Genomic DNA, 25,029 nt, shown 5'->3' on the forward strand with positions numbered 1-25,029 from the left:
GTTTTTGTCCTATCAGACCGCAGGGACTTCAACCGTGCTAATGGGCAACGGTTCAATTGCTTCTGTTCGTGGTGTTGGCACGGTCGATCTGAAGTTTACTTCAAGGAAGATCGTGCGGCTGAAGAACATGCATTATGTCCCCTCCGTCAATAAAAATCTTGTTAGCGGATCTCTTTTGTGTAGAGATGGCTACAAGCTTGTCTTTGAGTCGAATAAATTTGTAATATCCAAGTATGGAACCTTTGTTGGTAAAGGCTATGAGTCAGGAGGCCCATTTTGCTTATCCTTATCAGACGTTTGCAATAAAGTTGTTAATCATATTTGCAACCATAGTGAATCAAATGTGTGGCATTCACGTCTTTGTCATGTTAACTTTGGTTGCATGTCGCGACTAGCGACGTTGAACTTAATCCCTAGTTTCACCATTGTTAGGGGATCCAAGTGTTAAGTGTGTGTGCAAGCTAAGCAACCTCATAAATCTCATGTGACCGTGGAAACGAGAAATCTTGCACCACTAGAACTCATACATTCAGATCTATGTGAAATGAATGGTGTTTTGACAAAAGGTGGAAAGAAATATTTCATGACGTTAATTGACGACTCCACTAGATACTGCCGTGTGTATCTTATGAAATCTAAGGATGAGGCTTTGAATTTTTTCAAGATCTATAAAGCTGAAGTGGAAAACCAACTTGATCGAAAAATCAAGAGGCTTAGGTCCGACCGTGGTGGAGAGTATTTTTCCAATGAATTTGATGCTTTTTGTCCGAAACATGGTATAATCCATGAGAGGACGCCTCCCTATCACCTCAGTCAAATGGGGTGGCCGAAAGAAAGAACCGTACTCTAACAGATTTGGTTAATGCCATGTTAGACACATCGGGTCTCTCCAACGCATGGTGGGGGGAGGCGATACTGACTGCGGCATGTCATGTCCTAAACCGAGTTCCCAAAAAGAATAAAGAGATAACTCCATTCGAGGAATGGGAGAAGAAAAGATTAACACTCTCTTATCTACAAACCTGGGGTTGTTTGGCGAAAGTCAATGTGCCAATTCCAAAGAAGCGCAAGCTTGGACCAAAGACCGTGGATTGTGTTTTCCTGGGATATGCTTTTCATAGCATTGGTTATAGATTCTTGGTTGTAAAATCTGAGGCACCTGACATGCATGTTGGTACGATCATGGAGTCGAATGATGCGACTTTTCTTGAAGATATCTTTCCCATGAAGGATATGGCTACCTCATCTAATCAGGAGATGCTTAGTTCATCGAATCAGGAACCAGTTACAATTACTGAACCTGCCATTTCGATGGAAAACTTTGAAAGTCCTATGGAGGAGAACAATGAAGTTCCTACTAGGAGCAATAGACAGAGGACTGCAATGTCCTTTGGTGATGATTTTCTTGTGTATCTCATAGATGACACTCCCAGTTCTATTTCAGAGGCCTATGCATCTGAAGATGCTGACTACTGGAAGGAAGCAGTTCGTAGCGAGATGGATTCCATCTTACCGAATGAAACTTGGGAGATAACTGATCGACCTTATGGGTGCAAACCTATAGGATGCAAATGGGTATTCAAGAAGAAGCTTAGGCCTGATGGTACTATTGAAAAGTACAAAGCTCGGCTCGTGGCTAAGGGTTATACCCAAAAGGAAGGTGAAGACTTCTTTGATACTTACTCACCTGTGGCTCGACTGACCACTATTCGAGTTCTACTTTCACTAGCTGCCTCACATGGTCTTCTTGTTCATCAAATGGATGTTAAGACTGCTTTCCTAAATGGAGAGATGTTAAGACCCGACAAGTCTTTTGCTGTTAGCAAACTGAGTCGGTTTGTCTCAAAACTAGGAGATGTGCATTGAAAAGCTCTAGAGTTTTGCGTTATTTGAAAGGCACTGTGAATTATGGAATTCACTACACTGGACACCCAAAGGTGCATGAAGGATATAGTGACTCAAACTGGATCTCAGATGCTGATAAGATAAAGGCCATGAGTGGATATGTATTCACTCATGGAGGTGGCGCTATTTCTTTGAAGTCTTGCAAGAAGACCGTCTTAGCGAGGTCAACAATGGAAGCAGAACTCACAACACTAGATACAACTACGGTCGAAGTAGATTGGCTTCGTCGGCTCTTGAATGACTTGTCGGTTGTTGAGAAACCTGTACCGGGTATCCTTATGAACTGCGATAATCAAACTGTGATCACGAAAGTGAGCAGCTCAAATGATAACATGAAGTCATCAAGACACGTTCAGAGAAGGTTAAAGTCTGCCAGGAAAATGAGAAACTCTGGAGTTATTGCATTGGATTATATCCAAACGTCTAAGAATCGGGCAGATCCTTTTACTAAGGGTCTATCATGTAATGTGATAGATAATGCATCGAGGGAGATGGGTATGAGACCCACAATATGAGTTGTTCACAGTGGTAACCTATTCTTTGTGATCGGGGATCCCGTGAATTAGATTTGGAAGACAAGTTGTTGGTCAACAGAGAGGAGAGTACCCTTACTATCAACAATACCACTCCATGAAGATGCAATACTCTCCTAATCTGCATGGTAGGTTGATGTATATCTTAATGTGTTCTAAGTGGCTCATTGAAGCAGAGATGTCGTCCTGCAGAACATCTTTTAAAGAACGCACCTATATGAGTATGATTGTTAAACGTCGCAATCTATGAGAGTAGGGTTCTCTCTAGTAAACTCATGAAAGGTCTCAGAGTATGACGCATAAACTCCACCCGCAGGGAAGACCCACGGCAGCCACATATTGGTCAAGGCTTTATGTGAAGCTAGATTCACAAAAAACTTGCAGTTCAAGGACTAGTCCACTGTTCAAGTTGCTTACTAGTGTAGCACAGAGTTCTAGGTGGAAGTTCAACTTAACAGTCTCCACTGCAGTACCGGTATATAAAACAGTGTTTTGGACTAAAGGCAAATTCTATGTGCCTCTAGGATCTGGTGGGGGATTGCTGGAATTTTATCTATTTATGGGCCAACCCAATAACTATTTCAGAAATTCCTAAATAAATCCTAGAGGCCCACTTAGCCCATTTGTTCAAGGCAATGGATACTACTAAAGTTTATCCCACAATGCTAGTTTAGTGGGAGTTTGACCTTCTTATACGGGAGGTTCTTTCCCCACTTATATGAGCATGAGAACAAGAGGGACATCCACGCGCGCTCCTCCTCCGGCGCCCGCCTCGCCACGCCACGCCACGCCTCATCACGACGCGCCGCGGGTTGCGGGAATGAGCCGAGCCGATGTCTAAATTTTTGCCACGCACGACGGTTATACGAAAGGTCACGCGGGAGCTGAAACATTTTTCTGTAGTGGACACTGAATCCGAAGGGCTCGCCTCTTCGGCTGAAGTCTGTTCGCTTTGTCTCCCTCTATTGCTTCACCTCCCGAGAGACACACCAGAAGATCCTCTACCTCTCGCCACAAAGTTCCGGAGCACTGCGTTGCTGCTACGATCTTCCCCATCCCGACTTGCGGCGTGCACCGCAGGTCGGGATGGTAGGCCTCTGAAACCGCACCTTTTGAGTCCTGTACAGGAGAAGGATAATAAGGTTTTTGGGGAGCGCTCAGTGCGACTACTGACTTCTTCGTCACGGACGCCCCGGACTCTGACGACTACTTCCCCGACGTCGACAACCTCCTCGACAACATGGCTCACGAGGACACCGACCCCAAGACCGGTGCATCTGCTCCCGTTCCGTACGTTCTCCTACTCTTTCTGCTAGAGGTTCTGTCACAACTTCTTGCTCTAGTTTTTGTTCTAGATGTGTTCGGTTCTAGTTCATATATACAAATGCTATTTACCTTCTCTCTGTTGAATTGCATGACTTGTTTTATCTCTGTTATATTCGTCATGCTTTATCTAGTATTTCTGTCAATAAAATCATTCGGTAAATTGCTCATATTTCCAACAGATAGGAGCAGAGCTGACCAAACGGGCTGGCACCGCACAACACGGCCCGCAGGGGCACATTTACTAGACGGGTCATGTCGTGCCAGCCCGCGTGCTGCACGCTCCGGGCCAGGGACAACACATTTAGTAAACGGGCCATAGCCCAAGATGTGACGTGCCTGCATGCTATCGGGCCGGCCTAGTTGGCACCACTTGTTTGGCCAGCTCTGGACAGGAGCATTTCCAACAAAGAACCCTGAGTCCCCTAAAAAAAGAACCCTCGGAACGCCTAGAAACATTTGGATCAAGTTGTCCGAATGCTGCAAGCCATCCAACACGGGTCTGTACGACGCCATTCCACAATCCTCTCAACGTCAGGTTTTTTCCCTTGAATACTTCCGACCCGCGCCATGACTCCTCCTCAAGAAGAGAAGTCATGTCTGGGGCAACTTAGTTCTCCTCCTTCTAGAGGTGTATTCTTCTTTTGTCATAGTCGTCCTCTACTGCTCGGTTGACGTCCGATTGGTCAAAGTCTTCCTCATTGGCAACTCCATCCACCCCGACGATGCTCTTTTTGCCTCTTCTCACGATAACGTCACTCAGCTTGTCGGGTCAGTTATGTAGAAGCATTGTGCCATGCCCTTAGCGAATACCCAAGGATCATATTGGGCAGCAGTGGCGAAGCTTCATGGGGGCCAACATGGGCCACCCCCAGCTCACAAAACAAGCCTATATTCCTCTGTATTAGGCATATGTTTCACTAAAAATCAGCTGAAAACAATTATGTTTGGCCCCTCATGCCCATCCCCCCCCCCCAATGATTTTGGCTCAAGCTCTGCCATCGTCGCGCAATGATTCTTTTCAAATCCTTTGCACCAACAGCTTGTGCTTCGGGCATAGACATGGTAGTGAAACCACATTCTTCCTTGTGGACACTCTTAGCCCATTTGACATGGAACAACGACATCGTGCAATTTTCACCGTACTCAAGTTCCCAGATCTCTTCGATCATGTCGTAGTATATATTATGTTCACCTTCGGTCAACGAAAGCATCATCACACCCCAAATTTTGGTAATCGCTGTCTTTGTGTTTGGCCTCATATAGAATGTCTATCCATTCATATCATATGTTTATCCTTCGAAGGTAGAGGTAAGAAACTAGCGAAATTGGTAATCATGGTATTTCTGTTTGGCCTTTGGGCATATACTTATACTTAGAAGGTAGAGGTAAGAAAAGAGCGAGATTGCGAACCAACCTCTGGTTGAGATGGTTAGGGGTTAGGTGGACAGTGGTATCCCCAACCCACCAGGGTTTAAATCCTGGTGCTCGCATTTATCCTGGATTTATTTTAGGAATTCCGGCGATACGCTTTCAGTGGGAGGAGACGTTCCCGTCGACTACGAGGCGCCTACGGTGACTTCGTAAAATCTCAAAATGATATGCCAGCTCAGTCTCTCGGAGGTGCTCATTGGGATAGGGTGTGCGTGTGTGCGTTCATAGGGGTGAGTGTATGCGTGTTTATATGAGCGCTTGCGTCTGTACTGTGTTAAAAAAAGCGAGATTTAGGTAAATGTAATTATCCTAATGTTTGGTAACCAAGCAAATTTTCCAAGACGAATTTTTTTTTGAAATCTATAAAAAGAGAGAAGAAGGTTGGGACTAAAATGTTTTTGAAGGTCAAGTCCTCGGAGAAGCACAAAAGCAACACTTATCACCTCTACATGTTTGCCTAAGACCTATTTTTTTATCTATTTACCTTGGCATAAACTTATGTCCAATTTGAAGGGTTTTCCAGCTGGTACGACCACTAGTACGTCCACTCCCGGTCGTACCATGCGCCGTGTCAGAATATGAGACTTTTTGTTACCCTAGGTGAAACGAGGTACTCCCTCCGTTCTAAATTACTTGTCTTAGATTTATCTAGATACAGATGTATCTAGACTCATTTTAATATTAGATATATTTGTATCTAAACAAATCTAAGACAAGTAATTCAGAACGGAGGGAGTATGACCGAGACTACGAGCGCGACTGCTCGTAGTACCATAGGTCGTCCTTCGCTTTTTTACTTGGAATATGTTTTTGTCTCCAAAAACATGCAGGTACCCAAGGGAGTACAACCAAATGTACGAGCGCTCTTGCTCGTACGAAAGGTCGTCAATTACTCTGTCAAAATCAAGCGAACATCGTCATGCGCACGGAAAGCACGATTCTATTTTCATTTTGCCTGATTTCATTTGGTTTATTTCCTAATATCTTCCAATTATCCTTATGTCGTGAGATAACCCTCTTATATACTGCTCCTTTGCCTCCATTCTCCTCACAACTAGCAAAACCAATCTCATTAGACCTTCCCAAATTTTATGTGTAGGGAAGCCATGGCACATTCATGGGATGAGAGGCAAACCTCTTCCAATGAGGAGGAGGACCGTGAACTCGAAGGCCACAATTCCCCTTGTGGCTCAAAGAGTGAGAGGGTGCAAAACAAGAAGAGCGACGATTCTTTGTCGTGGGAGGAACCAGAGGAGGTGACCCTCGATGAGGAAGAGGTGGAGGAAGAGGAGGTGAACCATGAGCTCAAAGAAATCCCCATCGAATCGATAAAGCTTGTCATCATTGATGATCATCTTGACTTTGTCAAGATCACCCCAACCACTATGGATCATTGTGGCTTTCGCAGCTTCATTATCCATGAGACGTCAGAGAGATCACAACAGGAGAAACCCAGGCACGCGGGAAGTCCTCCATAGGAGCTCGCATCACCGTCGCCCCCCCCCCCCCCCCCCCCCACCACCAGGAAGAAGTTCCTCGCAGATCCCAACTACGTCCCCGTTCCTCATCCACGCTCGATCCAGGATCACGCCTGCCGACTCAAGGTACATGCTAATAGTTCCAAATTTCGTTCTTATAAGCTACGACTCAAGTGATGGACTCATGCATTTATTTTATCCCCACCTAATGAACAAGACGATCTCATTCTTATAAGCTACGACATATGCTTGGGCACGAGAAAACTTCTAAGTTTGGGAAGTTGATGAGTCCAATTTTTGTGATGCTTTACATCTCTTATTTTGTTTTCTATCCATAGGATTATTCGTATTTTACCGCGTCCGTGCAGCCCTTTTATATGTTTTGGCCAGGTTGTCACGTACGGAAGTGTGTTGGAATTTAAGAAAAGAAAGAAAATTTATGATGGTAGAATCACGCCAACTAATGTGATATAACATTGTCATAAAAGAATAAAATACTCCCTCCGGTCCTTTTTACTCCACATATTAGATTTATGTCAAGTCAAATTTTGCAAAGTCTGATCAAATTTATATTAAAAAATTTGATATCTACAACACCAAATATATACACTATGAAACTTCCTTTCATGATGAATCTAACAGTATTGATTTGGCATTGTGAATCTTGATACCTTTTTTCTATAAGTTTGGTCAAAGTTGAAATACTCTGACTTAGGACAAAACTTATATACAGACTAAAAAGGACCGGAGGGAGTATCTGGGAGAAGAAATGGATCACCCAGGAGCATCCTAAGCACAAGACAACACTCATACCATTGGTCGTACCGCCTGCCGCCGCCTCCGCTCAGTCAACTAGTTCACCCACCGTGTGGACGAATCGGAGATCAGAGACTCCTATCCACCACCAAAACGAAGAACCCTAGATCCTAGAAGGATTCTGGAGGGGGGATCGATTCAAGGACTCCATCGTCGCATCACTGCATCAAGAGGACATCATCACCACCCATATTTGTCATCACCATACCATCTCCATCTCTTTGCAATACGTACATTTGTCGATGTGGATTCACTTTTGTATTGCTGAGACGTTATCGCCAGGTACATGATGATTCACCGCGCGATGTTTACGCCTTTGAGTATGTTTACAATTGAATGATAATAGGATTTGATATCCTCTTTATATGTTGATGTCAATGATCTTCTTGATGTTCGGTGAAGTCGACCATCCAACATATACCTCCTTTGGATGGAAGGTGATTACTATTGGTGTGAAGATGGGATGCAGAGGTTGGTAGTGGCAGTGCTTATGTCTGTCCTTCCCGGGTCATTGCAATAGGGGATAAACGTAGACCGCCTTAGCTGCGTTCAGGGGAAAACTTTAATTAACATTCGGTAACCGGAGTGAGGATGAATGATAGTGGCGTATAGGATAACGGGCTGATGCATGTATGCACTTATCTGTACTTGGCTTCACCCACTTATAAAAACATATTAAGTTGCTTAGAAATTTAAATTAAAATATGCATAGGCATCGGTCCTGTTAGACACATACTAGTGGGAAATCCGGACTCTCTAAGAGCACTTTAGTCCTATCGATTCCAACAATCGTTACTTACATCTCGCGCTCTTTTATTTTACTCTTGCTCTTTATTTTGGTGTTCGCAAGAACCACCAAATATTTTAAACTTTGGTTTTTCGCTTTGCTTGGGATCGCAACCAAGTTTCACGCACTATAATCTAATCACAACAAGTGATAAAGTTCAATTCTTGTGCTCCACGCAGGGTCAATACTCTTACTTCGAAAAGACTACAACTAAACCTTGTGTATTTGAAGGACAATAGCGTCCTATACATAGGCATTGCAGGGACGCGACAGACCCCGAGGGTTGCGCTCAGGCGCTCCCGCAGGATTGCACGCCTTCTCGGGAAGACCCGTTGGCCAGTGTTCTGGTCTAGCAGGGGTGTCCTTGGAGCCTCATGGTCAATGGTACACAAAGGGGAGGCCTGCCGTCTCTAGAGTAGCTTATGTTGTAGGCAATGTCGGTGACAAAGAGGCACGCGCGGGCGCACATGTCCTGTACGTTGTGGGATGTTTCTTGTTAATTGTCATGATGTGATAGGAGAATGCCCTCTTTAACTCTGGCCGCGCTTCTGTGCGGCACCCCTCCCTTGTCAGCAGGGCAGGTAGATGTCCAACAACACGTCACTACAGGATTACGCTACCAAACCCTGCCTGATGCGCGCATCATTTGCGCATGTAGGTCAGGAGATCGGTTTGGGAAAAAAATGAGTGGCTCGTGTGATTTCCCCTGATAGAGTATAAAGGAGGAACCGGAGCCAAGAAGGGAGGAACAATCTTATAACATGCACATACATTTCAGCAAGAACACACGCATGACATAGGGTATTACACCTTCTCACTGGCCTGAACCTGGATAAGCAAAGCCTCCATATCTAAAGATTCGATGTGTTCGACGCCTTGCCGATTCTCTAAGATGTGAGCCCTCTGATCACTGATATCGAGATCACCCATCGACATAACTAGAGGGGTGACGTGAAGAGGAAAAAAATGGTAAGAAAAATTGAAAATCTCTCTTCCTCCTTTTGTGATCGAATTGAATCTCTACAACATTGTTCTTTTTCCTCTGTCCTGTTGCCAGAGAGGTTTGGAGAGTGCATGGATCTGTTTTTGGCATTATCCGTGCCCTAAGGTCTCTTTGTTTTGTGCCTAGGACTGCCCAATTGCCAAATTTTTGGTTGAGGTTTTGCTTGCCGATGGATTGGACAACTTTGACTAGAAAAAATTACCAGAGTTGGTAAGGAAGCCCTTCATCCAAACAAAGGCCAATGTTTTAGTCATGACCAAAATATTGGCAAGGTGCACCTTTGGTAACCATCCAGACAGTCCCTGATTCGTCGTGCAATGCTTACTTTAGTCCTAGCTAGTCTTGTCTGAGATAATGGTGTGATGTTGAGTTTGTGTTGGTGTTCTTCTGTCGTCTAGGCGAAGTTATAGCTGACTGCTCTCGCACATGACGCTCCACGAGTCCAGCGTCGGGTAGCACGCGTGCTGCTGCTGGTGGTGGTGGCGATGGAGCGCCTCCGCGTCGACGTCCGACGGCAGCCGCAGCGCGTCCCCGAGCGCGCCGTCGAAAGGGAGGCCGTCCAGCAGCGCCGAGGCGGAGGACGTGTCGAACGACGCGGGCAGGAATGCGCCGTCTGCCGTGGGCTCGGCCTGGGCGCCCGTGACGTGCTGCACCATGAGTCGGAAATTGACGGCGTCGGTGCTGATGTACGTGGTCGGCGCGCGCTTCGACGGCCTCGCCCGACGCTTCCCAACCCGCCCGGCGACCGCTGCGTTGGGCCCCAGGCCCACCCGCCTCTTGTTCGTCGCGGCGCCCACGGGTGTGGACGGCGCGATGGAGTCGCAGGCGAGCGATCCCGTCGGCGGGGAGGCCGTGGACGCGAACCAGCTGCCACCGCCGGGGAAGTCCGGGAGGAGGGACGACGATGAGGGCGCCGAGGCGGAGGACGGGGAGGAGACTGCGGGGGAGTAAGCGTGCTCGTGCTCGGGCATGGACATGGAGGAGAAGTGCAGCGCTTGCATGATGGCGGCGTCGGTGTAGTAGGGCGAGAGGAACGACGTGGATGGTGGCGGCCCCAGGCACGACATGGCATCCATACGGCGAGGCTGACGATGATCAGTGAGAACTGAAGCACGTTGGAAGTTGGAAGGCCGGCGTGCAGCGCAGGTGCAGCTAGTGTGAGTGTGGTGCAGGAGGAGGAGGAAGAGGATGGTGTGCGTGCGGCTCTGTGGTTTGTGAGGGAAGGTGAGGTCTTGGGGAGTGGGAATGGAGGAGCGAGGTAGCAGTATATAGGCGAAGACGGGTGTGGTGGACGCAGGGATCCCGCGGGAAAACGTGTGGGCGCATCGGCATCGGCATCGGGGGTGTCGGCGTGCGCGGGGGATGGCGGGGCCGCGCCGGCGCGGGCGGTTTCGGCATGTCCCGGTGTCGGACTCCACCGTTGTCGACCTGGAGTCAACCCAAGCCCGGTTGTCCACAGCGCGCGCGAACCTATGTGCCGCGGCCGCGTGCGCCCATCGTCGCCAGACGGTGGCGTGCGTGCGTGCGCGCTCTGCTCGCGCGCGCGGCGCACGTTCCACCCGAGGAGGTCGTGCCAGCATAGCAACGGCCGCAAAGCAGCTGACCCATCCATGCGGCCATGCCCCGCTTTGCGCTAACCACGTCGGACCGTCGCTGCTACTCCAATCCGTGAATGGTCAGTTGGAGCTGCGGTGCGGAGTGAGTGGTGGGCTTGATTGTGCGTTGCCATGCCCCGCCAGAAAAAAAGAATCTTATGCGACCCAGGTCGCACGTTCTGCGTCGTGAGACCCTCTCGCGATGATAACACCTGGAAAAACGAATCTCAAAGCACATCTCCTTTCGTCCACCTCTGGCCTCTCTCTCCACTCTCTTTCTCTTCCGTCCAGCAGTGCTAGCACAAGCGCCGAAGCGCGAACAGCAGGCAGATCATGTCCAACCGCTGGCACCATCCCCATCAACTCCTCCATCCCTGCCATTCTCCGCCCCGGCGTCTCCTTCTGCGTCGCACCCATTGAGTGTTAGGCCAGAACTACTCGCTAGCACTCGAGTATACTGATAGATGACCGGTGAAAGAGCAAAGTGATGGTACGCTCAGGCTCTCTAGGCTAGTACGCACACACAGACTAGTGAAGCATGCACCGATGGAGCTACACTTGAGAAAAGATACTACTTGAATTGATCGGAGTGGAATGATCTTACATCGATAGAGTAGTGCTCCTTTTATAGGGGATTACAAACCGACTATAGAACGCATGTGCTGACGTCCAGTGCCTAAATGACATCATGACTTACGCTGTAAAGCTTAGCTACTAAGCCACTCCTCCTGTACTGCTCAGGAAATTACTATTGCCGACATGCAGCTACTACTACCTTCTATCACTTCATAGCTAAGTAATAACTACTACTGCCGTTGCATGCAAGCTGTGCTGCTACATGCATGCTGAAGACCATCCGAAGACCAGGTTGACCCAACAATCTCCTCCCCAACCTTGTCGAAGGAGCTTGTTTCCATGATCCCGATCTTCCCGCGTGGTTCCTGGAACCAAACGCGACCAAGTGTCTTCTTTGGGATGTCTGTCTTCTCGTAGTTTGAGTAGCCCGTACGCCGTACTCGTCCTTTTTGATCTCGCAGTGCTGCGATCGTCCCGTAGGCTCGCCGAGAATATCCCCCTAGGCGTCGGAACCTCTATGGAGTGCCAACGTTGTTGTCGGCATCGAACAAGTCTGACCGCGCTGTTGGCAGGAACATGAACTGCCCACAAACCACCTCGCTCGTAGGCGTCAGTGTTGCTGGAGTCGTAGTTCCTGACATCACACTGCCGAGGAACTCCCTTCCTGGGTCGACGTGTCAGACGTCATGATACCCGGGAACTCCCTTCCCGGGGATGACTTGTCGGACATCGCACTACCCGGTGTGGCTTCTCCCAAGGTAGTGGATTCCTTGTCGCTCTTCCCATCAAACTTGCTTGTCGGGTCTCCCCTAATAGTTGTGAGTCGTGCCTCCCGCACGGACTCGATGGACCCCGAGCGCGTCTGGGTTGCGGCGTGGCCAACCATAGAGCGTTGTGCCTCCTTCATGGACTTAATGGTCGCCATAGTCTCGGTCGAGACCTTGCCGCCCCATGACCGTCTCTTCATTGCCTCCTAGTTGAGGCTTGTCGAAGAGTGCCGTGTCGCCCACACGGGCTTGCAGAACCCCGAGAACGTGGTTGTCGGGGTGGGGCCGACCTTAGAGTGTCGTGCCTCTTGCACGGGCTCACTGGTTGCCAGCATCATGGTCGGGACGTGGCCCACTAGATGCGTCATTGCCGTGCCTCCTGACACGGGCTTGTCGGGTCCCGAGGATGTCGGGTACGCCTTTGTCGTGCCAACTTGCACGGGCTTGACCAGCGTTGCAGGGGACGTGGTTGCCGGGGCGTGGCTCCCCCACACCCGGGTCTTCATCTCCTCCCAATCGTAGTCTCCCCGAGAACATTGTTGTCGGGGAGAGCGCTACCGATGTCGGGAGGGGATTACTTGAAGAGCTCCATGCCTCCCGCACGGACTTAACGGTTGCCGGCACCGTGGTCGCCGGAGGTGTTGCGCCCTCCTGCACGGCTTCGATACTTGTCGGGACCATGGTCGTCGGAGGCGCTGCGCCCTCCTGCATGGTCTCGACGCAAGCCATCATCATTGCTGGCCCACCGTCCTCTTCAGCCTCGACGAGGTTTGCCGCGGCCGCGGCATCCTCGTCAGCCATCCTCTTGCGGCACTCACGGGCCCAGTGGCCCTTGATGTTGCAATATCGACACTTGTCCCGGTCGTCGTTGCCGGCACCTCGTCCGGCTCCGCCCTGGGTGCGACCGCCGCCTCTGCCGGTGCCGCCTCCGCTGCTCTGGGCACCGCCACCACGTCCTTGATGCTGCCTCGCCTCCCACTTCTTTGAGAATAGGAGTTGTCCGCCGCCGAAGCTCTCGCGGCCGTCGTCAAGGCGGTCCTCGACCACCCACAACCGGCCCATGAGCTTCTCGATGGAGAGCTCACTCAGGTCAAGCAAGGTCTCGATGGAGACCGCTACCTGAGCGAAGCGAGGTGGCACAACGCGGAGAAATTTCCGCACGACTCTCGCATCGTCCATGGTGTCACCAAGCGCTCGGAGTTGTGACGCAACGCTGGAGATCCGCATGGCGAAGTCGTCGACGAGCTCGCCCTCCTTGAAGGCGATGTTCTCGAAGTCCGCCCGCAGCTTTTGCGCGTTCGCCTCGCGCACGCGGTTGTTGCCGAGGCGCTGGGTACGGATGGCTTCCCACTCCTCCTTGGCGCTTGCCTTTGCCGCGAGCATGCCGCGCATCTCCGGCGGCGTGGCGCGCATGAGGGCCGCCACGGCTTTCCTGTCCTCCTTTCTCTCGACCAGGTCGTCCTCCATGGGAGCCTAGAGGCTCGCCGCATGGAGGTTGCACTCCATGATCAACGCCCACTCGTTGTAGTTCGAGCGTGTGAGCATCGGGAAGGTGATGGATACGCTACCGCTGATGGGTTCGCTCTCTGCTGGCTCCTGCTTCTCATCTTCCCCTCGCCGTACCAGGGATGTGAGGGTCGTTCAACTGCGAGCTCGCCGGACATGGGTGGCATTTGATGGAGCAGCCGAGGCGACTAAGCCAGCACCGGCGGCGGGCTGCCAAATAATATGAAAGGGGATCAATTTCTGTTGGAAAGTAATTACATTAATGGTAAGGATGAATTACCAGATACACTCGCCGCTTGAAGGTTCACGAATACACATGTCATACGATAGACAGGGTCGTTCGCTCCGAAGCATGCGACCATTTTCTTCCGCCATGCCACATGCTGCTGCTCACCAACCCGTCTCCACCGTCCGTACGGATCAAAGCGGCGATCCTCCTTGTACTACGGTACTACCTGCAAACCAGCAGGCAGCGGCCGCTCCTGAGATTCCGACTGGGACTGGTGCGCGCCGTCGGTCGGCGGGCTGCACATGTCGCACGCACCACACAGCTGTTGGAAAGGAAAGAAGTCGTACCGCTCCCTCCAATGCGAAATCGCTAGCAAGTGCACGGACGCAGGAACGAACGAACCAACCGGCGCGATTTTCTTTTTGTTCCAACGACGTGAACAGAGCAGCGTGATTAGTGGGAGGCTGTTTGCTCCTCCGTCCTGATCCTGCGTCCAATCCGGCAGGCACTCACCACCATAAAAGGAAAGGAAAGCAGGTTTACCTGTCCATTTCATCCACCCGTCCCCCGGTTTAATCGCGGGAATGGCGTGGGCTCGCTGTCGCTCTCGCCGGGATCTCACTGCTGGCCGCTGGCTAGACACCGAGCTTGAAATGCTGCTTGCTTTGCGAGCAGGACACGCCAAGCACTGAAGCCAACATCAACTGATTACACATAGATTACTTTTGTTTTTGCCGACGAAAAGGATAGATTAATTACTGTTATTATCATTGGCTGCCGTCATCAGTGCAGTCTGATCAGCAGTTTAGTTTGCTCGGAGGAAGATCTACAAGAGATCGCCGTGCCGTCGGCTCGTCGCCGGGTGCCTTTTAGTCCCGGATTTGTGATTTCTCTCCTCTGTTTTATCCCCCTTCTGCAGTGGAGATTCTGCTTCCATCGGAATTGACCCTTCCTTCACCGCGAGGGAATGGAATTACGAATATATTTTCATGGATGATGACAGACCGAAAATGGCGGACCGTTGAACCATCTTTAGTTAGTGCTCGAGCGATCGACCGATCGATCTCCTCGAGATCTATTCCTTGTTTTTTGTTCAGACAACCGACGACACACTTCCTTACCGTGGCCTTCCCCGCGGGCTCTTTTCGCCGACGAGGTAACATATTCTTTCAGTACTGATATGTACATGATCGTAGTAGTATGCTATCGCTATCTCTCCTCTCTGTAAACCGTTGGTTTCTGAATATGGCACTCAGCACTGCATACGGGGAAGCACACAGAGACAGAGAGCACGTAGTGATCCATCCCTCTTATTATACTCGTCCCATCAGATCGATCGCTGCGCAAAAGCTGAGCAAGGTTGACGGATTCAGCCAGTTTGTCAGCGCTGAAAAATGCGCCATGAAAATCGCTCGCAAGCTGCCTGACTCACTGTACCGATCGACTAAACTACGTGCAGTGGCCAGTGTCAGCGATCGAGACGACGACATGCTTCCCGCAAAAAAAAAAAAGGAGAGAGACGACGACATGCACATATGATACAGTATACTATCGGCAATTCGGCATGGGTTTTAGTTTAATCAGGATGAGACGACATCCTATGAGGCATTCCCTCCTAATCGAGTGCCCGCGCGAGCGACGACTTCCCGTGTCACCCCGATGGCGATGGGGTCCAGCCGGCACTCGATTGCCTCCACTAAACACTCGGTAATAATCTAATCTATTGGTGATGGACTATGTATGGATGGATCATGGATCATGGATCATGGATAGGTAGATCTTGATCTGTTCTTTTGCCTAGGTCAGGGTCCACTGGAAAGTTGAAAAGCGCTTGAAAGTTTATGCCGCATGTTCAAATGATCTTCTTCTTTCAGGGAGAAAAAATGACCTTTACAACCCAGTCAAGCATCCAGGACGCAGTCTGCATAACAAAGCAGTTTGATCGCGCACCGATCACGTAGACGGTCAGCAGCACTTTTCACCATACATGAAAATGCAGTAAATTCAATTATGCTAATTGGCATAATAACAATCTTATTTCCGACATTTCAACAGTCCTGCGAACATTTATCTGAGAACGTACGTACGTATATCTTGAGGTCAATCTTTCCAGTCCTGCTACAAGAAAATGGCTGATTTATGATGGCAGCATGATCTCACCTTGCGGTAAGCACCCACCGTACAATTGTTTAACACTTCCACGCCAGATCGATCCCCCGCTTATAGAAAAATCTAAAGCTCTTCATGTGACACTACGCCGTTTGACTTGTGCCACCTGCTCCGGCCTCATCCACTAGCATAGCATCGGTCGTACACGACCAGGAATAGATATACTACGAACTACGAACTACGAACTGGTCTAGCTAAGGTCCAAGGACAAGGACACAGTTGAGTTTGAGATTAGCTAAGCGGCCATTATTATAGTGGAAATAAACTAAACAGTTGGTTCCTATCACATGCCATGCCACCATCACCATGCACGACGGACGGATTCCTTCAGGTAATAGCAGTAGTATGGTAGTAACATATAATAAACCATCTGACGATGCTCTTGGAGTATCTCCTTGTCGCCTACAGTAATTCCCTTTGACATCACGGGGAACGACAACACCCCCATCGATCCTTAGTCCAAACCCTAGATTGATAGGTCAATGCTCGCTTGCTGGGCCTACAGTAATTCCCAGAGCTTTGTTTTCTGCATGCCGCTGACTGCATCTCACCGTCCAAAGCTAGCTCGTGTTTAAATTTCAAACTTACGTCTGTCTTCTGCACGCACCGTGATGCAAAGTGCACCGCAGTTAAACTACGCATGTTCATCCACTTGCTCATGTTCTTCTTTTCGGACGCATTGAAATGGTGAGGAGAACGAAAGGAGCGCCGCCGCGGCGGCATCATTGCGAGCGCGATGCAAAACAGTGCCATGTTGCAGCGGTCTTTGACTTCGGCCGTGGGGTTGAGCTATCGTTTGTCCTATCCTACACAGTCAGGAATCTGCTGGACGTGCTTGTTCGTTTCCCTTTCCCGGAGGGGTCAGATGCGTACAAGCCAGAGTGCCGCCAGGGCACGACGCCGCGTCAATCCAGCTGCGTCCGCACCACCGGGACAGCACGCAAGAGACCACCTCCGTGCGCAGGGAATAGGTGCCCGCCGCCGCCCGCGGCGGTTGGGGGAGGGAGGGGGCGGCGAAAGTGGCGGCTAGGTTTCCGGCCGAGCCGCCCCTGCGAAGCGACGCGGGGGAATTTTTAAGACCTTTTACAGTACATCCATGATATATTAGCCGTCCATTTACAGTGGCGACTAGGTTTTGCAGATTCGTGTGCGAGTAGTGGATGGATCATGGGTGCCTGTGCTGCTTAGTACTGGATGCGTGTGTGTGCGCACGTGGGGTACTGGATTAGTAGTGCAACAATGCTAACACTTACAGGAAATTCATACGGGACTGATGTTACGGAATGATGTGTCATTATCTGCTTGGAAGTTGGGATGAGGACGACCCCACAGCGAAAATCAGGGGGTGCAGGGATTGGTGGGGAGGGAGTCCGTAGGTGTAATCCGTGGCAAGCTATGGATTAGTAGTACATACATGCATGAGCCTTCAACGACATAAGCTTGTCAGTCCAGCCTGCATGTCGGCATCGGCATCGGCATCGGGGCGTGTCGGCGTGCGCTGGGGAGGGCGAGGCCGCGCCCGCGCGCGCGGTTTCGGTGTCTCCACCGCTACCCGCGGGGCCATCGGGCGAGCTGGAGTCAACCCAACCCCGGTCGTCAACAGCGCGCGCGCGGCGCGACGGTGGCGCACTGCTCGAGCCGCTGGCGCGCGCGGAGCACGTTCCGCGCGAAGGAGGTCAGGCCAGCATAGCAACGGCCGCAAAGCAGCTTTTCGCTAACCACGTCGGACCGTCGGTGCTACTCGGTGATCAGCTGGAGCTGCGGTGCAGAGTCAAATGTTGCTGCCCACCAACCCGTCTCCACCGTCCGTACGGATCAAAACGACGAGCGGAGTCCGTCCGTCTTGCTCCTTGTAGTACGGTGTACGAGCAAACCAGCAGCAGCCGCTCCTGAGATTACGACTGGCGCGCGCTGTCGGTCGGCGGGCTGCTAAATGTCGCACCACTCAGCTTTTGTTTTTTTCCGAAATGGAGGCAAAAATTTTGCCTCATCGATTAATTAAGAAGAGAATTAATCAATTAATTAATGAAAAACTAGACGACAACCGATACAAACTGAGCACGGACTAACTACTCACATGGCAATAAAACCCTACAATCACACACACAACATCCACAATCCGAAGAACACCTCAACATAAGACATCAAACACCTTCCAACCCACAATGACGACCCAATCTAAGAGGACGGGCCAAGAGACTGTAGATCATCCATCAAGCAGGCATAGATGCCTTTTGCCTATGCCGCCACTCTTGCCTTTTCTCACCTTCTTTTGTTTGCCTTTTATTGGCGTCCTATCAGAAGGCAAGCAATCGACCTGCCCAAATCAGGTCTAGAGACCTCCACAGTGGCGAGCAAGTCAGGAAGTTTTTTCGTCAAGAGAGCATCTGGATTTGAAGTAGGTGCAACCACACTTGTCTCGATGGTCATGTCACTCACAGGCATCACATGCAGGATGGTCGCAGACGAGGGAATGGCAGAGACTGCAACGTCCGAATCACCACACCCCTTGGCATCAGGTATCTGTCTAGACTCTAGGGGTCATGACGCCGGTAAAGCCACAATCGAAACCTCCGCGCGGGGGGAGGGGGGGGGGAGGGGGGGGTTCCGCCTTTAGTTGTTCGATGAACAGAGGCAGAACCGGGCCCTCACACAACTCCCGCAAGTTAGGCATGATCTTCTACAGCATCGGAGTCATAACCGCATCATTGTCCAGTCCCTCAGAAGCTGACGACAGCGAACAGGCTCTAACATGAGAGGAGAAACGACCACAAAGCTCGGTACCCATCTCGACCTTGAAGTTGTCAACAGGTACAACCAAATTAAGGACGCAATACATGAGCAGTCACAGCTTTTGTTTGAAAAGGAGAATCCGTACACTACTCCAATGGGCAGTAGGAAATCGTGTGCACCGGTCTCCGGTTTAATCGGATCAACAGCTCGCGGGAATGGCGCGCGCGGCGTGGCGGTGCGGTGGGTTCGCCGTCGCTCTCGCCGGGATCTCAAGGATCTCACTGCTTGCCGCTAGCTAGACACTGAACTTGAAATGCTGCTTGCTCGCTCACTCACTCTGATGCTACGAGCAGCACGCGCCAAGTACTGAAGCCAACATCGACTGATTAATTTAAAAGATGGAGCAATTGTTGTTATTAGCGTCACTGGCGTAGTCTGATTAGCAGTTTAGTTTACTCGGAGGAAGATCTACAAGAGATGGCCCTATCGTCGGCTGGTCGATCGCCGGGTGATAGGCCTGGATTTGTGATTCCTCTCCTCCGTTTTATTAGGGCATCTCCAGCCGTTGGCTCCTCACGGGGCGCCTAAAATTGTCGCCTAGAGGTGAGCCGGCGCAAAAATTAGGCCTGGAGCGAGTTGATCCCCAGCCGCCGGTCCCAGGGCCGCCCCAGGCACGTTTTAAAATAAAAGAAGTTCGGCGAAGTTCGGCTTAAACACGATAAAATTCGGTCAAACACGATAAATTTCGGCACTCCTTCTCCATCGCTATGGAGTCCCTGCGCGCCCATTTCAGGGCCGCGTCGTCGTCGTCGAGCTCCGTCGTCACCGGCGCAGCCGGCTCCTTCTTCACCGGTGCGAACCCCGGCTCGCCCCGGCTCCGTCTTTGGGTTGAGAAGCGCGGAGGAGGAGCCGACGAGTAGGCGCGCCGGCCGCCCTCGTTGATGACGATGCCGGCGCTGCGAGTGCGCCGGCCGAGCGACGTCTCCGCCGCGGGCTCGGCCTTGACGCCGAGCAGGGCCGGAGTGCCGGAGGAGTGCGATGAAGATCGGGAGTAGGAAGAAGAGGAGGAGGACCCGAACCTCCTTGGTGCCCATGGCCCGGCGCGTCGGTGCTGCGCCGGGGCGGCCGCCCTCGCCGGGTACGCCAATGGCGGGTCGTTGCCGCCCTCGAGGTAACATCAGCATGCCCTCGAGTGTGCGGCCGGGGATGCCCCACCACAGGTGGCGCCCCTAGCTGTTCTGCCGGCCGCCGACCACCGGCGCGCCGTTGGTGGACGCCAAGCACTGCTGCTGGCGGCGCTCGAAATACGCCGCCCAAGCCGCGTGGTTGTCGGCGGCGTACTGAGGGAGGGAGAGTTGGGCGTCGGTGAGGGAGGCGCGCACGACCTCGACTTCCTCGGCGAAGTACTTCGGCTTCGCCACGGCGTCGGGCAACGGGGGAATGGGCACTCCCCTGGCGCTGAGCCTCCACCCCGTCGGCCCGGCACGCATGTCCGGCGGCACCGGGATGTTCGCCTGGAACAGGAGCCAGGACTCCTGTTCATGGAGCGAACGGCGGCCGAAGCCATTGGCCGCCGCCTCGTCTCTGGGGTAGCGTTCCGCCATGGCGACGGGCTCGGGAGAGGTAGAGAGGTAGAGGGAGGAGCTGGGCGGCGGCGAGGGGTGGGGCTGGTGTGGGCACAGGCGAGTGCAGGCCACCGGCTATATAGCCGCGCCGCACCCGTGTGTACGCATGCGAGGGAGGGGAGGCGTCGGCGCGTCGTCCCGTGACGCGCCGCCCGTGAGGAATCAATGGTAAGGCTGACCGGCGGCAGCCTTGCCATTGATTCCCCGCGGGAACCGAGGCCGTTGGGGGAAGACGAGGCGCCGTGTCGTTGACGCGGCGGGCCCGTGGCTGTTTCGCGCCAAAACAGTTCGCCCCGGCGCCCCCGGGCGCCTCCGCACGCCGGGTTCGGCCTGGGTCCGCCGGCGCTGTTTTCGGTCCAGGCTGGCGAAAATCGGGCTCCTGGGGATGCGACTGAACCGTATTTTTGGCGCCGGCGCAAAAAAATCACCTAGGAAGGCCTTCCTCGGGGCGCGGCTGGAGATGGCCTTATTCCCCTTCTCCAGTGGAGATTCTGCTTCGATCGCAAGTGATCCTTGGAATTGCGAACATCTTTCAATCGCTGATGACTGACCGAAAATGACAGACCGTTGAACCATATTTGTTTAGTTAGTGCTCGCGCGATCGATCGCTCGATCTCCTCGACAGTTGTTCCTTGTTTCTGTGCAAACAGCAGACGACACACTTTCTTAGGCCAACTCCAGCGCGCGACCCAATCCCTTCCGGCCTTGTCTGTTTGAGGCAAAACAGACAGACCCCATGGCCCAGCGTACGACGGTTTGAACCCATCTGGTCCGTTTTGTGTCCGGGCCGACCCATTTCGAGCGCAAACATGCGCCTGAATTGGGTCCGGGCGGACAGCAAACGGACGCGCCGCTCATACGCTTCGGGTAGGGGTGGACTAACGAGCAGCTCGGCTCGTTAAGCTCGTACTCGTTAAGGCTCGGCTCGTTAAGCTTGTTAGGATTAACGAGCAGAAAACCCTGCTCGGCTTCGCTCGTTAAGCTCGTGAGCGCTCACGAGCGCTCGTTAACAGATTATAACGTGTTACGATATACATGATGAATGTGTAGGTGTGGTTTTCAAGATGAAATATGGTGATTATAAAAAAAATGTAGTAGTTTGTTGCCTTATATGTCGATTAGATTGAATAGATAGGCTGAGTTGCTGCAAAAGTTTATCACGTAAAATGGAAATATACGTTGTGTTGTTACTAATGAGCTTAACAAGCTACTCATTAAACTCGTTAGCTCTCTCGTTAAGCTCGTTAAGCTTAACGAGCAGAAATCAATGATTGACTCTGTTCATTACGAAGTGAACTATGAGTTTAACGAGCCGAACTATCGAGCGCTCATTAAGCTCGCGAGCTACGAGCTTTTGGTCCAGCCCTAGCTTCGGGGCCGTGTGGCAGGCGGCCACCTACCTCCCACCGCCCAACACAAATGCGCACGCGCGGCCGGCCCCATCTGTCATCCGCCCAGACGCACGATAGGCGTCCTTCTTAAATGGGAAGCCGTGGACCGGTCGCGGTCCACGCTCCCACTCCATTCGCCCGCTGTCTCCTCGAAACCCGACACCCAAATCCTAGCACTCCCCTTCCCCTTCCTCAAGATCACCGGCTGCCTGCAGCCATGGTGCGGTGGAGTTTCGGCCGCAAGGGGCGCACGACCACGAGGCTGGTTCATCCTCGGACCGCCGCCGCGCCAAAGTTGAGCCCGCGTCCTCCCACGTTGGACCCCCGCGCCACTCGCATTCGCCATCGCCCCTACGGCCGCCGGCGAGCGCGACTGGCACTACATCCACGTCGACGTGTGTCGTCGTTATTGAAAGACCAGGACGCCGCTCCCCTGGAGAGACGTCCACCTACCCAATAACTGGCACCTGTCCGTCGATCGGGTGCCGATCCCGCCGGTCCCGACGAGCGGCCGTGCCCGCCGCGAGGAGATCGAACGCCGCCGCCGCCTCCTGCCTGACGACCTCTACTACGACCCTACGTACGTCGTCGACTCCGGTCTTTGGGACACCTGGTTTTGGGACGAGTATGACACTAGGCGCACATCCTACTTCGCCGGTAGCTCCTCGGGCCCGAGACGGCCACGTCCAGAGCGTGGAGCGCCTGCTCCCCAGGTGCGCGACCTCACGCCCACGCCGTTGCCTTCGCCCTCTTCGTCGCCACCACTACCTCCTCGCATGACAGAGGAGGAGGAGGCCAGGCTCGTGCAACATCTCATGGAAGATTCCATGAACACGCACGATGAGCGCCAGTGGGAGGGCCTGAAGACCATGATGGCCCTCTCTGCCGCCGGCGACGTCGCCTTCCCCGAGCTGGAGATGGTTGAGGCCAAGGAGGAGGTGAGGGAGGAGGTGCTTGAGGAGCAGCCCGTCGCCGCGTTCCACCCGGACCTGGTGGGCCAGCGGTGGAGCTGGTCGTGCACGGCCGGCGACATGGCTGACGCCGTGGGGGCCGTGAACTGGTGCCCCACGCCGCCACGGTCTCCGGAGCACGAGCCGTGGCCACGGGGGGAGGTGGTGCAAGCGCCTCCCACCTTCCAGGAGCCTCCTGCCTTCCAGGGACCGGCCCACCTCTGGACGCCGCCGCCGTACATCAACCTCACTGGCGACGACGATGGCAACGGCGGCGCGTGAGGAGGCGGCGACGGGCACGGTAGCAGCGCGCGGGCGAGGGGCACGATAGCAGCGCGCGTGCGACGCTTTATTTTGCTTTTTTATTTTATGTAATTTATGTTTAATGTTGAACTATGGAACATGGCCGTTCTAGGGCCTTGAAGTTTAATTATGTTTTATCTTTGCGCTTATTTCATTTTTTCGGCATTTTTTTTTGTTTTTCTCAATCACGTCCATCCTGAACATGATATGGGGTACGGCCGCACGTTGAGCGCACCAGCACGGCAACGGCCTCAAACGAACATGACATCCCATTACCACACCAAACGGACGAAAACAGGGTAAAATGAACGTCTTTTTGGGGTTGCGCGCTGGAGTTGGCCTTACTGTCGCCTTCAGGGCTCTTTTTGCCGACGAGGTGAGAACATATTCTTTCAGTACTGATTTGTACACGATCGTAGTCAGTAGTATTTGGATGCTCTCGCTGTCACGGAGGCAGGCAAGGGGGGCAGCATGGATTGTAGGCGACAATTACGTGATGTCGTGATCCCTCCTCGACGACGACCATTGACGTACCCGTCCGCTGACCCCGAGCACGGGTCGAAATGTGTGTTCCAAACGAACACGACCAACCGCACACGCACCGCGCGGCAGGCAGATCTTCCACGCCGCCGGCTCCGGTGGTGTAACGCCCTCGATGCGGTTATATCTCCCACGTGTCGAAGCACGACTTAGAGGCATAACCGCATTGAAAGCAATGTCGCAAGTGAGATAATCTTCACACAACCCATGTAACACATAAGGGAAAGAGATACATAGTTGGCTTACACTCGCCACTTAACACAATTACATGAATAAAGCATTACAACATCCAAATACAATCAAGGTCCGACTACGGAACCAAAATAAAAGAAGAACCCCAACTGCGACATGGTCCCCGATCGACCCCAACTGGGCTCCACTACTGATCAACTAGAACGGAACAGCACAAAGCGACAAGATCTTCATCGAGCTCCTCCTTGAACTTGGTTGCGTCATCTGCACGGACTCATCAGCACCTGCAAGCTAGTTTTGGAAGTATCTGTGAGCCATGGGGACTCAGCAATCTCACACCCTCGCGATCAAGACTATTTAAGCTTATGGGTAAGGTAAAGGTATGAGGTGGAGCTGCAGCAAGCGACTAGCATATATGGTGGCTAACATACGCAAATGAGAGCGAGAAGAGAAGGCAAAGCACGGTCGATAAAAGTATGATCAAGAAGTGATCCTAAAACAACCTACGTCAAGCATAACTCCAACACCGTGTTCACTTCCCGGACTCCGCCGGAAAGAGACCATCACGGTTACACACGCAGTTGACTCATTTTACTTAAGTTAAGGTTCAAGTTATCTACAACCGGACATTAACAAATTCCCATCTGCCCATAACCGCGGGCACGCCTTTCGAAAGTTCAATCCCTGCAGGGGTGTCCCAACTTAGCCCATCACAAGCTCTCACGGTCAACGAAGGAATAGACCTCCTCCTGAGACATTCCGATCAGACTCGGTATCCCGGTTCTACAAGACATTTCGACAGGGTAAAACTAAACCAGCAACACCACCCAGATGTGCCGACAAATCCCGATAGGAGCTACACATATCTCGTTCTCAGGGCACACCGGATGAGCAAGACGTCGGGTAAGCCAGCCCAGAGTTGCCCCTGGTAGCCTCGGACATCGCTCAGTTGGACCAACACTTAGAGGAGCACTGTCCCGGGGGGGGTAAAATAATGATGACCCTCAGGAGCGCGACTCCCAAGGGAAAAGAAAGGCTAGGTGGCAAATGGTAAAACCAATGTTGGGCATTGCTGGAAGAGCTTTACTTAAGGCGAACTGTCAAGGGGTTCCCATTATTACCCAACCGCGTAAGGAACGCAAAATCCGGGAACATAACACCGATATGACGGAAA

At 52.1% G+C, this 25,029-nt stretch overlaps 2 protein-coding genes and 1 pseudogene across 2 annotated transcripts; 1 reads left to right on the forward strand and 2 right to left on the reverse strand.

The window, feature by feature from the left end:
- Positions 1-9,018: 9,018 nt before the first annotated feature.
- LOC147983745 (uncharacterized) lies at positions 9,019-10,355 on the reverse strand. Its single transcript, XM_087543088.1, has one exon. The coding sequence runs from the start codon at positions 10,353-10,355 to the stop codon at positions 9,684-9,686; it is 672 nt and encodes a 223-aa protein (XP_087399214.1). The 3' UTR covers positions 9,019-9,683.
- Positions 10,356-11,432: 1,077 nt separating this feature from the next.
- Positions 11,433-14,459, reverse strand: LOC125535588 (uncharacterized). Its single transcript, XM_048698657.2, has 2 exons — positions 14,004-14,459; positions 11,433-13,933 (listed from the first exon to the last, which is right to left on the reverse strand). The coding sequence occupies exon 2, from the start codon at positions 13,682-13,684 to the stop codon at positions 12,536-12,538; it is 1,149 nt and encodes a 382-aa protein (XP_048554614.2). The 5' UTR covers positions 13,685-13,933; positions 14,004-14,459; the 3' UTR covers positions 11,433-12,535.
- Positions 14,460-19,621: 5,162 nt separating this feature from the next.
- On the forward strand, positions 19,622-23,102 carry LOC147983746 (uncharacterized; annotated as a pseudogene).
- The last annotated feature ends 1,927 nt before the right edge of the window (positions 23,103-25,029 follow it).

Source organism: Triticum urartu, chromosome 2A (assembly GCF_056163025.1).
Source record: "Triticum urartu cultivar PI428250 chromosome 2A, HENAU_Tu73, whole genome shotgun sequence".
Lineage (NCBI taxonomy): Eukaryota > Viridiplantae > Streptophyta > Magnoliopsida > Poales > Poaceae > Triticum > Triticum urartu.